The sequence below is a fragment of the Sinocyclocheilus grahami genome, unplaced genomic scaffold (assembly GCF_001515645.1).
Source record: "Sinocyclocheilus grahami isolate Dianchi unplaced genomic scaffold, SAMN03320097.WGS_v1.1 scaffold201.1, whole genome shotgun sequence".
Lineage (NCBI taxonomy): Eukaryota > Metazoa > Chordata > Actinopteri > Cypriniformes > Cyprinidae > Sinocyclocheilus > Sinocyclocheilus grahami.
In genome coordinates, this window is record NW_015505380.1 from 592,615 (window position 1) to 607,015 (window position 14,401).

Consider the following 14,401-nt stretch of genomic DNA (forward strand, 5'->3'; position numbering starts at 1 on the left):
ACACACACACTCACTCACTCACACACACTTGCTCTCACACACACACTCGCTCACAAGCACACACACTCACTCACACAAAGACACACACTCACACACACACACTCGCTCACACACACACACACACACTTGCTCGCTCACAAGCACACACACTCGCTCACACAAACACACACACTCACTCACACACACTCGCTCACACAAACACACACACACACACACACTCGCTCACAAACACACACGCTCACTCACACATACACACACACACAAACACTCTCACACACACACTCGCTCACTCAGTGTTTTTTTTTCAGCAGAAATGCTGTTGCATCATGAGTTTCTTCACTACTTTCATTCAGACACATTGTTTTAATGAATGAACGGGAAAATCAGCATTTACTCGCCCTCATGTTCAAACCTGTATGATTTTCTTTCTTCTTATCACCAAAGAAGATATTTCACCTCAGTTTTAACGCTCTTGAAAAGATCTTCTTTTGTCTTCGACAGAAGAAAGTGAGAAAGTGTTTCGGGTTTGATTTCAGGTCTCTTTTATGAGAAACGGCAGTAAATGCAGGGAAAAGGGGGAAATTCGCTTTCAATCATTTTGCATGTTGTGTTAATGAGAAATGAACTGGAACACTGTTATTAAAATCTAAAACATCTGTTTTTTTATATAATGTTCAAGAAGAAGCATACTTACAAATATAAAGTTATGAATATAGATGATTTTATGTATGCATCCTCATCTGCACAAAAAACAGATGATCGATTATGCTAATTGTCTTACATTTGATTAGTCACATACAAACGGCACAAAAGTTATTTGATTAATATCATAACACACTTTGTTCTTCATAATTTTTTCAAAATGTTAAAATACATTGTTGCAGTACATTTAAATGTGCTCTATTATGTTAATTCCATTCCTTTGTAATGTTCGAAGAGCAGCATGAACATATTTTCAAACGTAGTTATGAATATTTGTTATCAAATTAATATAGAAATCCCCATCGCTGTGATTCAGAATCAATTTTGCATTCAAGTCACATTTATTTCTATAAAGCATTATACAAATACAGATTGTTTCAAAGCAGCTTCACAGTAATAAACAGGAAAACAGCAGTGTTAATATTGCATATCTAATTATGAAACCAATTTGATTTTAGCAGGAAAACAGCTCTACAGAAGAGTAATTATTCAGATCAGTTCAGTTCAGTGCTCATTCAATTCAGTTTTATAATCGTGTCAGTGTTGCAAAGTTCATCTATTAGAATCACCTGTTTGTGCTGGTTTTGTCTTGGTTTTGCACAGATTTTGTTCTGGTTTCTTGCTGATTTTATGCTGGATGTGCACCTTTTTTTACCATTTTGTGTTGGTTTTGCACTGATTTTGTGCTTGTTTCTTACTGGTTTTATGCTGGATTTGTGCTGGTTTTGCACTTTTTTTATTTTTACTATTTTGTGTTGGTCTTGCACAGATTTTGTGCTGAATTCCTTTTGATTTTGTTCTGTTTTCTTACTGGTTTTATGCTGGATGTGTGTTGGTTTTGCACTTTTTTTTTTACTATTTTATGCTGGTTTTTTGTTGGTTTTGCACAGATTTTGTGCTGATTTCGTTCTGATTTTGTGCTGGTTTGGTACTGGTTTTGCTCTGGTTTTGCACTAGTTTTGTGTTGATTTTGTGGTTTGCGTGTCTCTGTATGGCGTTCTTGTGTTTCTGATCTCTGTAATCAGTCAGAGTGTGAACAGACAGGAAGCAGAAGTCATCCTGAGGTCCTCTAGGGATCGTCACAGGTGTGTGAACAGGAAGTAGAATCACGAGCACCTGCACTAAAAGCGTCAGTGTTGCGGTCAGTGTTTTATTTCCAGAGATGCTGTCATGATCTGCGCTCATTTGCATCGGCGGTTCTCGTATTTTCACTCACACTGAAGCGTGTTCATGCAGAGCTGCTCTATTCAAATGTCCTGAGATGATCCAGCCGTTCATTTGACTTAATCGGCTGAAGATAACGGTCCGTGACTGACTGCTGAAGGTCACTTCCGTCTCTCACCTGATGGACGTGTCTCTTTTCTTGAATGTCTATGCAGTGAAGGTTGAGAGTTGTAGTTTCTCCGCTGACTCTTCATGTGTACGCTGAAGTTTGTCATCATCTCGTGTTTAAACATGTCCAAGCTGTTGCGTTTGAGAGAAACAGGCTTGCTTTTGAGTCTCACAGTTAAAAGGCAAACCGATTGGGATTGATTTTGTCCCGTGAGTTTGTGATAAAGTGAACGAGTCGTGGATCTCGGGAGCTGATTGATTCATGTATCTGAGACCCATCCTGATGCTTTTAGATGTTTGCTGGATCTCTCTGGGTTCTGCAGTTTGATAATTTTTTGTGTTGGGGTTTAAAGAGATGGTTTGCTTAAAAATGAACATTTGCAAAAAAGGTCCTCACCCTCAGGCCGTTCAAGATCAGAATGAGTGTTTCTTCATCAGATTTCTAGAAATGTAGCACTGCATCAGTGTCTCAGCAATGGATGCTCTGCAGTGAATGGGTGCCGTCAGAATGAGAGTCCAAACAGCTGATAAAAACATCACAATAATCCACAGCACTCCAGTCCATCAGTTAACATCTGGAGAAGACAAAAGCTGAAACACATCCAGCATTAAGACTTTTCAACTAAAATACCATAGAGTGCATAATCCATAATAAGGCTTCCTCCAGAGAAAAAGTGTTCTGGTGTGAATCAGGAGAGAAATCTGCACAGATCAAGCAGCATTTAAACAGCTCTAGACTAATATGTGGCTGCATTTTGATGTGAGAGACAACAGCAGATGCACTTTTTCACCGTTATTATGGATTATGGACTCTATGTATTTTAGTTAAAAGCGTCTTAATGCTGGATTAGTTTCAGCTTTTGTCTTCTCCAGATGTTAACTGATGGACTGGAGTGCTGTGGATTACTTGTGGATTATTGTGATGTTTTTATCAGCTGTTTGGACTCTCATTCTGACGGCACCCATTCACTTGCAGTGAGACACTGATGCAATGCTACATTTCTCCAAATCTGATGAAGAAACAAACTCTTGGATGAACTGAGGGTGAGTGCATTTTATTTTTAGGTGAACTATTCCTTTAACTGGAGATCTCCGATCTGCTTTATTAGATGGTTTTCATGCAGATTGTGAGACTATCCTCCATCTCCAGTGTCTTGGCTTTATTCGAAGCCTCTTGGGACGGAGAAACCGATACCTTCTCTGACCTTCTTGGGTTTCATCTTTAACCTTGATGCACCAGTTTCGATGTTGATAATCCAGTCTGAGTGTCTGATCTTTATCGTGTTTTGCTGCGAGTGTCTCGGAGCTTGAATGTGTGATCTGTGCACGGCTTCTTGCAGCTGAAATTTCTTCCTGTGAGTCAGTAGGAAATGAGAAACAGAGTTTTCTCCGAGTAGAGGTGGCATCTGTCTGTGAAATAAGAACACAAGCACCATAATGTGCATAATTAGTTTGAGGATCATTCCTGCTGTGTTTGGGTCAGTGGACTTCTTCATATCAGGCTTTTTCTGCATGTCTATCTTAGTTATTAATAAATAAGTTATATTTTTATTAAGTGTGCAGCCCTACTTTTGATTTATTCATCCAAATTGTGCAAAATTCGTGGCATTCCGTGTTATACAGTAAATGTAATTTTTCTGACATGATTAGGTGATCGAGTCTCATTGTGTAAATCACTGCACCGCAGTTTCTCAGGATCAAGTCTGGTGTAGTTTAATAACACTTTCACATTAACCTAACATTCATAATAAAGACATGTTTGAGTGCGACCCAAACTAATGTGTAGCTGCTCACTGGAAACACAGGTGTATGAATCTGAGTGTGTGTGTGTTTTAGAGCTGTGTGTCTGTCTCTGTCTGCGAGTGTGCGTGTGGGAATATTGTAGCTTGTAAAAACAGGATGTTAACTGATGGACTGGAGTGCTGTGGATTACTTGTGGATTATTGTGATGTTTTTATCAGCTGTTTGGACTCTCATTCTGACGGCACCCATTCACTTGCAGTGAGACACTGATGCAATGCTACATTTCTCCAAATCTGATGAAGAAACAAACTCTTGGATGAACTGAGGGTGAGTGCATTTTATTTTTAGGTGAACTATTCCTTTAACTGGAGATCTCCGATCTGCTTTATTAGATGGTTTTCATGCAGATTGTGAGACTATCCTCCATCTCCAGTGTCTTGGCTTTATTCGAAGCCTCTTGGGACGGAGAAACCGATACCTTCTCTGACCTTCTTGGGTTTCATCTTTAACCTTGATGCACCAGTTTCGATGTTGATAATCCAGTCTGAGTGTCTGATCTTTATCGTGTTTTGCTGCGAGTGTCTCGGAGCTTGAATGTGTGATCTGTGCACGGCTTCTTGCAGCTGAAATTTCTTCCTGTGAGTCAGTAGGAAATGAGAAACAGAGTTTTCTCCGAGTAGAGGTGGCATCTGTCTGTGAAATAAGAACACAAGCACCATAATGTGCATAATTAGTTTGAGGATCATTCCTGCTGTGTTTGGGTCAGTGGACTTCTTCATATCAGGCTTTTTCTGCATGTCTATCTTAGTTATTAATAAATAAGTTATATTTTTATTAAGTGTGCAGCCCTACTTTTGATTTATTCATCCAAATTGTGCAAAATTCGTGGCATTCCGTGTTATACAGTAAATGTAATTTTTCTGACATGATTAGGTGATCGAGTCTCATTGTGTAAATCACTGCACCGCAGTTTCTCAGGATCAAGTCTGGTGTAGTTTAATAACACTTTCACATTAACCTAACATTCATAATAAAGACATGTTCGAGTGCGACCCAAACTAATGTGTAGCTGCTCACTGGAAACACAGGTGTATGAATCTGAGTGTGTGTGTTTTAGAGCTGTGTGTCCGTCTCTGTCTGCGAGTGTGCGTGTGGGAATATTGTAGCTTGTAAAAACAGAAAGCAAAATGACTAAAACTTTAATTAAATTAAAATAAAAATGGAAGATATAAAATAAAAACAGTTTCAAATATTTATAAAAAAACTATAATAGTATCTCATCTCTAATAGATACTATAATAGATGCTAAAATAACACTGATCCACTGATGTTGTCATCTCTTTTTAATTACTGGTTTCTCTAATCTCTCTCTCATTCTGCATCTGCTCTTTATTTCGCAGCTCAATAGATGATTTTCTCCTCATGTCTATTTAGGGAATTCCTCTGCGCCCTTTCTCTACCTCTCTCTCTCTCTCTCTCTCTCTCTCTCTGTCACAGCGATGCTCTAATGTATGCCAGCACACACACTCACTCTCTCTCACACACACACACACACACACTCTGATATAAATAGCAGTTTGAGTGAAGCGTGTGCTGCGGTGAGGATGAAGCGCTCATCAGGTGAAGTGCTGTGATCTTCTGCGTTATGAATGATGCGTTTCTCTCTCTCTCTCCTCAGACGGTGTGTGTGTGTGTGTGTGTGTGTGTGTGTGTGTGTGTGAGTGTGTGTGTGTGTTAGTGCGGTCGCAAAAAAGAATGTGAGTGAGTGAGAGCAAACATGTAACATACGTAACAAGGATACTATAATGTGTCGTGTGTGTGTGAGAGAGAGAGAGAGTGTGTGCGTGTGTGTGTGTGTGTGTGTGTGAGAGAGAGAGTGTGTGTGAGTTAGTGCTGTCAAACAAAATAAAAGGTTTTGTTTACATAGTAAATGTGTATGTACTGTGTATAAATACACACACATGCATGTATATATTTCAGAAAAATATGTTACGTTTATATATTAAATATATTTATATCTAATATACATTTTATGAATGTAAATATATTCAAAATATATGCTGTATGTGTGTGTATTTATATATACATAATAAATATACACAATACACACACGTATATTATGTAAACAAACTTTTATTTTGGATGCGATTAATCGTTTGAAAGCACTAGTGTGTGTGTGTTATACTCAGCCAGATGTGCGGTTTTCTTGGAGGTATTGAGAGCTGATCTTTAGCAGCTCTTCCCGTTGTGTTTTCTCGTTCGTGTTCTCCAGGGATGTGAAGCTCTGCAGCTCTGAGATCAGTCTGAATATTCAGGTTTGATTCAGAGTAAGAGTAGACTCCGACTCAGACTGATGTGAAAGTGTGTTCCTGCTCTGTTGACCGTTAACTCATCATTTGCATGTTCAGTAAGGTCACATTTCCATATTTCACATTCTCAGTCTTTCAGCAGACGCTCCTCGTCTCTCGTTTACGACTCTTTCCCCCGGTTTCACAGACCAGGCTTAAGCCTAGTCCCAGACTAACATGTAATTCTGAGCTGTTTCAATTAAAAGAAACTTGCACTGATTGATCTTAAAATATATCAGTGCCTTGGTTTTGTCTCAAGATGCACACCAGTAATGTTTTTTCTAAAGCTCACACTTAAATGTCCTAATTGAACTATGGTCTAATTCTGGCTTAGTCTAAGCCCTGTCTGTGAAACCAGGCCTTAAAGTCATAGTTTAGTCCACAACTAGAGTTTCACTGCTTCATTTCAACCGTAACTAATTCTATGATAATATATGAAGATGTTGTATGGCTTCAGAAGACTTGGCATGCAACAGGACTTGTTTGTAATACTTTTATACTGCTTTTTAATGGTCAGTTTTTGCAATAAATACCTGACTGTACTTCTGTTTGCCTGTTACATATTTAACATTGTTCAGAAGTGGATATGTATCGTCAGTAATGTCATTATATATATTTTACAGCCATTCAGTGAATCTGATCTCGTCACATCTTCAGCTCCTTCTCATTATTAGCTTTTATTTCATTTTCATTTCAATTCAGATTTTAGTCATTTTGTCCCTTTGCTTTTGTAATTTATTTTTTTTTCAAAATGTTTCTATTTAGTTTTAGTATTTAATTCAGTTAGTTGCCATGGTAACGTTTCTAATTTACATCTACTAGACATGCGTTCATCATTTTTATTAGCTTTTATTTTTTCTAAATGTTTCCGTTTAGCTTAAGTTTTAGTCATTTTTAGTACTTAAATATTACTGTTATTTACCAAGGCAACATTTTTAATTTACGTTTGTTTTTTAGGTTTTAGTTTTCATATTTTATAATTATATTTTATTTAAGCTTTTTTCCAGTTTAGTGCCATTTTAGTAATTTTTTAATGTGCTTATGTCATTTTATTGACTTGTTTTTTATATAGTTTATATATTTCTATTTAGCCAAGGCAGCATTTCTATTTATTTATTTTTTCTTGGTTCTAATAATTTTTTTTAAGCTTTTAATCTTTATTTCAATTACCAAAACAATCTTGAATAGTTTATTCTTGTTCTTAATAATTTGTGATCTAATCAGTATATGATCTCCATTCATTGATTGATTGATTGATTGATTGATTTGTAAGTCATAATGTTCAGTCAGTCCTTCAGAATAAGAATAAAGCTCTTTCATCTTCTGACTGTTATAATTATGGTTATAAAGCGGATAGTTCCGGTGCTTGATTCTGATTGGCTGAGCCGCGTTCGAAGCTGTTGTGAATGACGCTACAAAGTAACACACACCTTTGTTTACGTTTGTGTGTTGCTCGGCAACCACTTTGTAGCAACCACAACTGTTTCTGAGGAGCTACATTGTTTGGTGGAAGAATACTGTGTTTATTAATATCATTACACTTTATTTGCTCCGTTTTATTTTGTGAAACCTTACTACGTATATGTGAATAACCGTGTTTTATAAAAGCTGTAACCCCCGTGAAGTCGTGGTTTACAGTGAATTTATAACAGCTTTGCTTCGTGCCTAACAACGCCTCTTAGCTGTTATAAATTCACTGTAAACCACGGCTTATTGGGGCTTATGGCTTTATTGTTGCTGTAGATTAATCTGTGTTGATGATTTTTAGAGCAGAGACCAGATTTAGACGCTTTACCCACAACCTCCTCAACACACACACACACACACACACACACGCTCTCTCTCTCTCGCACACACGCACACACACACGCTCTCTCTCTCTCGCACACACGCACACACACACGCTCTCTCTCTCTCGCACACACGCACACACACACGCTCTCTCTCTCTCGCACACACGCACACACACACGCTCTCTCTCTCTCGCACACACGCACACACACACGCTCTCTCTCTCTCGCACACACGCACACACGCGCTCTCTCTCTCTCTCACACACACACTCACACTCAGGTTTGTTTTTGTGAAAAGTGGGGACTCTCCATAGGCGTAATGGTTGTTATACTGTACAGACCGTATATTCTATTGCCCTACACCAACCCTACCCCTAAACCTACCCCTCACAGGAGACTTTCTGCTATTTCAGATTTTCAATACACTCCATTCTGTGTGATTTATAAGCGTTTTGAAAAGTGAGGACATGGGGTAATGTCCTGAAAAGTCACCTTCTCCTTGTAATACCTGTCATACCTTTGTCATTATACACATTTATGTCCTCATTTGTCACAAAAACGCGCGCACACGCACACACAGACACACACTCACACACACACACACGCACACGCACAGACACACACTCACACACACACACTCACACTCAGGTTTGTTTTTGTGAAAAGTGGGGACTCTCCATAGGCGTAATGGTTGTTATACTGTACAAACTGTATGTGCTATTGCCCTACACCAACCCTACCCCTAAACCTACCCCTCACAGGAGACTTTCTGCTATTTCAGATTTTCAATACACTCCATTCTGTGTGATTTATAAGCGTTTTGAAAAGTGAGGACATGGGGTAATGTCCTGAAAAGTCACCTTCTCCTTGTAATACCTGTCATACCTTTGTCATTATACACATTTATGTCCTCATTTGTCACAAAAACGCGCACACTCACACACCTCTCACTCACTCACTCACTCACACAGACACACACACACGCACACGCACAGACACACACTCACACACACACACACACTGACTGACTGGATGTGTGTGTGTTGTCTCCTCAGCTCTGATGGTTCTCGTCTGACTCAGAGACTCCAGCATCAGTCCTCAGCATGTCTGCTCTACAGGTACAAACACAGCACACTGAAGAAAACCAGCACATTATATTTGCCGAAGTTTAATAAACCCTATTTTTTGGGGTGGGTTTTTTATTTACTTATTTTTTATTTTTTTAATTGTTGTATGTACAGTATCTCACAGAAGTGAGTACACCCCTCACATTTTTGTAAATATTTTATTATATCTTTTCATGTGACAACACTGAAGAAATGACACTTTGCTACAAGGGCATCCTCAAACGGAAGGTGGAGGAGCGCACGGTCTCTAACATCTGGAAGAGGACTTCAGTGGCAACCTGTGAAGCTCTGGTGAACTTCATGCCCAAGAGGGTTAAGGCAGTGCTGGAAAATAATGGTGGCCACACAAAATATTGACACTTTGGGCCCAATTTGGACATTTTCACTTAGGGGTGTACTCACTTTTGTGGCCAGCGGTTTAGACATTAATGGCTGTGTGTTGAGTTATTTTGAGGGGACAGCAAATGTACACTGTTATACAAGCTGTACACTCACTACTTTACATTGTAGCAAAGTGTCATTTCTTCAGTGTTGTCACATGAAAAGATATAATAAAATATTTACAAAAATGTGAGGGGTGTACTCACTTCTGTGAGATACTGTATATAATTAAAAACAAATTATATTTTGCATGAGGTAAATTAACCTTATTTTTAGGATGTGTCTGTTTATTATTTAATTTAAAAAATTATTATTATTTTAAATTATATTTTGCCTGAGGTAGATAAAATAATTTTTTTTAGGTGGGCAGATTGATTGATTAGTTTTTTATTTTAATATGTGTATTTATTTTATAATTTATTTATTTTAAATAAACCCTATTTTTACAATTTGGTATTTAGGTAAAAGCATTTTATTTATTTTTACTTCATTTATTATTTATCTGTTTATTTAAATTATTCATATTGATTTTTCAAGGTTAAAGTTATTTATTTTTACAGATTTTTTGCATTGTGACAATTTTCAATTATCACAATTCTCATGACTGTAATTGATATTGGTTTGAAATGCTTTCAAATTGTGCCAGATCACTTTAATAATATGCATAACTTTGTTAATTTACATAATAAAAATAATTATTTTAAATGAAAAGTCATTACAGTAATGAGAATGTGTATAATGGTTCTGAAATAGACTCTTTTTTTGCAAACTAAATAATATCTCGCATAAAATGTTTAATAGGTTCTGTATAGTTCATGTTCGAGTGTAGAGTGAATTGTTGGATGTCTCTCAGGCGTCATGGCCGTCAGGCACCGAGTGTGTGGCCAAGTATAACTTCCAGGGCAGCACAGAGCAGGACCTGCCCTTCTGCAAAGGAGACCTGCTGACCATCATCGGCGTAACCAAGGTAACAGCCAATCAGCAAACACCTGCTGATGTCACATGGAAATGATTTATGTTTATTACATTGGTGAAACAAAATGTAACAACATCATGACTGTTGCCGTGATCATAATGTGATTTTTATTTGTTTATATGAATTAATTATGAGTCTACTTGGTTGTTTAGATAAAATTATGTTTTTTTTGCAGTTAAAAGTCTCCATTTAAACCATGTGTGACCCTGCAGCACAGAAGCAGTGTTAAGTCGCTGGGGGATATTTGTAGCAATAGCCAACAATACATTGTATGAGTCACAATTATACATTTCTCTTTTATGCCAAAAATCATTAGGATATTAAGTAAAGATCATGTTCCATGAAGATATTCTGTAAATGTCCTACCGTAAATATATCAAAACTTAATGTTTGATTAGTAATATGCATTGCTAAGAACTTCATTTGGACAACTTTAAAGATGATTTTCTCAATATTTAGATTTTTTTGCACCCTCAGATTCCAGATTTTCAGATATTGTCCGATCCTAACAAACCATACATCAATGGAGAGCTTATTTATTCAGCTTTCATTTGATGAAGAAATCTCAATTTGAAAAATTGACCCTTATGACTGGTTTTGTGCTCCAGGGTCAGATTTCAGATCAGATTCATTAACGTTGATGTGTATATATTGAATGAACATCAAATTACAACAGACATCTTCAGTTATAATTTCAGCTCTATCAGTCATGTTGTCGTGCTCATGTTCTCCAGTGACTGATCGATTGATTTATTGATTTGATTAATTGATTCAGGACCCAAACTGGTACAAAGCGAAGAACTCTGTTGGCCGAGAGGGAATGATTCCAGCAAACTACGTCCAGAAGAGAGAAGGAGTCAAATCCGGAGGAAAGCTCAGTCTGATGCCGTGAGTTCATGATCTTCATTCAGTCAGCTTTCAGATCAATATTATGTTTATGTTTCTATCTAGCTAGCATTATTTTTATTTCAGTTTTATTAACTTCAGTACTAAAATGTATTTAAATTCAGTTTGTTGTCAAGGCAGCATTTAAATTTAAGTTTTTTTTCTTAATTTTATTTAAATTTTTAAAATTTGAATGTAAAATTTTATTTCATCTTAAATTCAGTAAAAGACTATATTTATTAGTTTTAGTTAACAATACCACTGATCATATATTGTTGAAATAAATCACTTCAACACAAGAGTATATCTGCAGAACGAGAGTTACTGAAATCAAAAGAATGTCAAATAATACAGACTGAATGTCTGCTGGATTAGACTCGTATCTGACTGGATGACACTGAGTTTGACATGTTTGAGTCTGTCTCAGCTGAAGGCTCTCTATAGTGTACACACTGTGTGATCTCAAAAAGGATATAAAGACCAGAAAGATAAATGGATCTGAGTGTTTTCTCATTGTTTGCATGTTTGTCAGATGGTTTCACGGTAAGATCACGCGTGAGCAGGCGGAGCGGCTGCTGTATCCGCCGGAGACGGGGCTGTTCCTGGCGCGCGAGAGCACTAATTACCCCGGAGACTACACGCTGTGTGTGAGCTGCGACGGCAAGGTGGAGCACTACCGCATCATCTATCATGACGGGAAACTGTCCATCGATGAGGAGGAGTACTTCGACAACCTCATGCAGCTGGTGGAGGTGTGTGTGTGTGTGTCTGATCGAGTGAGAATGCATGTGAGTGTGTGTGGGAGTGGGCATGTGTGCAACTGAGTGTGTGAGCATGCATGAGTGTGTGTGTGTGTGTGTGTGTGTGTGAGCATGCGTGCGATTGTGAGTGTGTGAGCGTGCATGTGTGAGTGTGTGAGATTGTGAGCTTGTGTGCGTGAGCAAGCGTGTTTGAGCATGCATGTGTGCAAGTTTGTGAGCGTGTGTGAGCATGCATGTGTGCGTGTGTGAGAGATTGTGTGTATGCATTTGAGTGTGTGTAAGCATGAGTGTGTGTGTTTTGAGGCATTCCTCGCATTCTCTTGTCTTGTTTCTCATTCTCATCATCGTTTCTCTTGATGGCGTGTCATAACAAGCTGCTCGTGAATCAACGTCACACGCACATCTTCTGAAACTGCTGTAAACAAGAGCAAACCTGTGTGTGTGTGTGTGTGTGTGTGTGTGTGTGTGTTCATGAATTAGATTTCTTAAGAGTTTGTTCTGCCCTCTAGTGGCTCCTGAGTTTCTGTGAAACTCAAATGATCATCTAAACAAAGAGTTTATGAAGAGAATAATTCTGTTGTCCAGGGTATTAAACAGGCAGCAGTGATGATTAGTGATGCAGTTTAGATGTGTCCAATTAGAAATGGTTTCATTTTGCATTTCAATGAGAAACAAAGAGCTAAAAGAAAACAATTATTTACAAAAAAAATATTTTTTAAATTAAGATAAAGAAAAAATATATTTACAAAGTCATAAAGTAAGAGGACAAATATTTTAAAATTCTAATTAAAAAACAAAGCTAAAAAAAAAACTGTTTTGTAACTTTTTAGGGAAAAAATACATATTTACAAAATCATAAAAAACACAAGTGAGAATTATTATTTTTTTGCTTTTCATTGCATGAGCAAACACACATATGAAGACAAAAATGTTAAAAATATTTTTTTTAAAAATATTAAAAACCCATCAGTTGATTGAGCTGTAGTGGTTTGAGTGAGTTTGATTTATTGATCATTAGTTTTGTTCATGATCTGATGAACATATACTATTCTTTCTCCCCCTGGATGTTCATTGTTAGTGGCATGAAAGCTAATTCTACATCAACTCAAAAAGTCATCTTGTCATCTCATGTTTGTACCGGAAACATCTCCACAGAGTGCCGTGAGACTAGTGTGACCTCTATCCCAGCATGCTCTGCTCCCTCCGGCTGCTGTCCTTCACTCTTCCGCTCTGTCCTCCTTATTTTGGGCCCACAGTCTCTGTGTGTTTCCTCTTTCACAGGAAGTGCTCTGACCCCTGAGCACAGTTCATAACCGCTTCTGTGTGCAACATGACTATTGATAATGCATATTAATGTGTGTGTGTGTGTGTGTGTGTGTGTGTGTGTTTGCAGCATTACACCAAAGACGCTGACGGTCTTTGCACGCGGCTCATCAAACCCAAGCTGATGGAGGGGACGGTGGCAGCGCAGGACGAGTTCTCCAGGAGTGGGTCTTATATCTTCTACAAGCATATTTTAGTATTATTTATTTACTATTATAGATTTGTTAATATTCTGAAGTAGTTTTTATTTATACCTTCAGGTTTCAATTTAATTCTAGCTAAAATTTTAGTAATGGTTTTTATGTGCTTATTGTCATTTTGTTTTGTTTGAGATATTTCCATTTAGGTTTCATTTATTATTTAAGTTTTAGTTTTTATTTATTTTATTTCCACTTACTAATTTTATTTTAGTATTATTTATATGATGATATAGTTTTTATTTATATTTTAAAGTAGCTTTTTGTTTTTATACCTTCAGTTTTCTATTTAATTTTAGTTAAATTATTTGTCTTTTTTTTTTATTGTGCTTCTGTTATTTGTATTATTTTTTGTTGATATGAAAACTTACTATTTGTGTTTTATTTATTATTAAAAATACATTATTTCATTTTTAGCTCTAGTTCAGTTTTTGTTTTTATTTAGTTTATTTCCAGTAATTGGGTAATAGTATTACTTATTATTATCTATTATTTCTATTGTAGTATCATTTCTATTATAATTATTGTAGCATTATTTGTCTGTAGGTGCTCAGATCCGTCAGTAAGCAGATGTTCAGGGAAATAAAGCAGAAGTGAAAGCGGTTTCATCTCGATGTTTGTCTTCACAGGTGGATGGGCTATGAATAGGAAAGATCTCAAACTCATTCAGACCATCGGCAAAGGAGAGTTCGGAGGTGTGTGAAGATCCGTGACGCTGTGTTTAAGGACGATGAATCGGTGTGTAATCTCTGTGTGTGTGTGTGTCTGTGTGTGTGTGTGTGTGTGTGTCTCTGTGTGTGTGTGTGTGTGTGTGTGTGTGTGTGTGTGTGTGT

The 14,401-nt window shown here is 37.3% G+C and overlaps 1 protein-coding gene across 3 annotated transcripts in view; it reads left to right on the forward strand.

The window, feature by feature from the left end:
• Nucleotides 1-14,401, forward strand: part of LOC107595348 (tyrosine-protein kinase CSK) — a 33,976-nt gene that overhangs the window by 9,885 nt on the left and 9,690 nt on the right. For all 3 annotated transcript variants that reach the window (XR_001610257.1, XM_016285728.1, XM_016285727.1), the window contains 6 exons: nt 8,974-9,036; nt 10,280-10,393; nt 11,178-11,290; nt 11,820-12,039; nt 13,442-13,535; nt 14,198-14,263. Coding sequence is in view for 2 of the 3 variants with exons in the window: in XM_016285728.1 (XP_016141214.1) it covers nt 9,022-9,036; nt 10,280-10,393; nt 11,178-11,290; nt 11,820-12,039; nt 13,442-13,535; nt 14,198-14,263 (622 nt within the window). In the remaining variant the exon portion in view is untranslated. The remainder of the gene's footprint in view (nt 1-8,973; nt 9,037-10,279; nt 10,394-11,177; nt 11,291-11,819; nt 12,040-13,441; nt 13,536-14,197; nt 14,264-14,401) is intronic.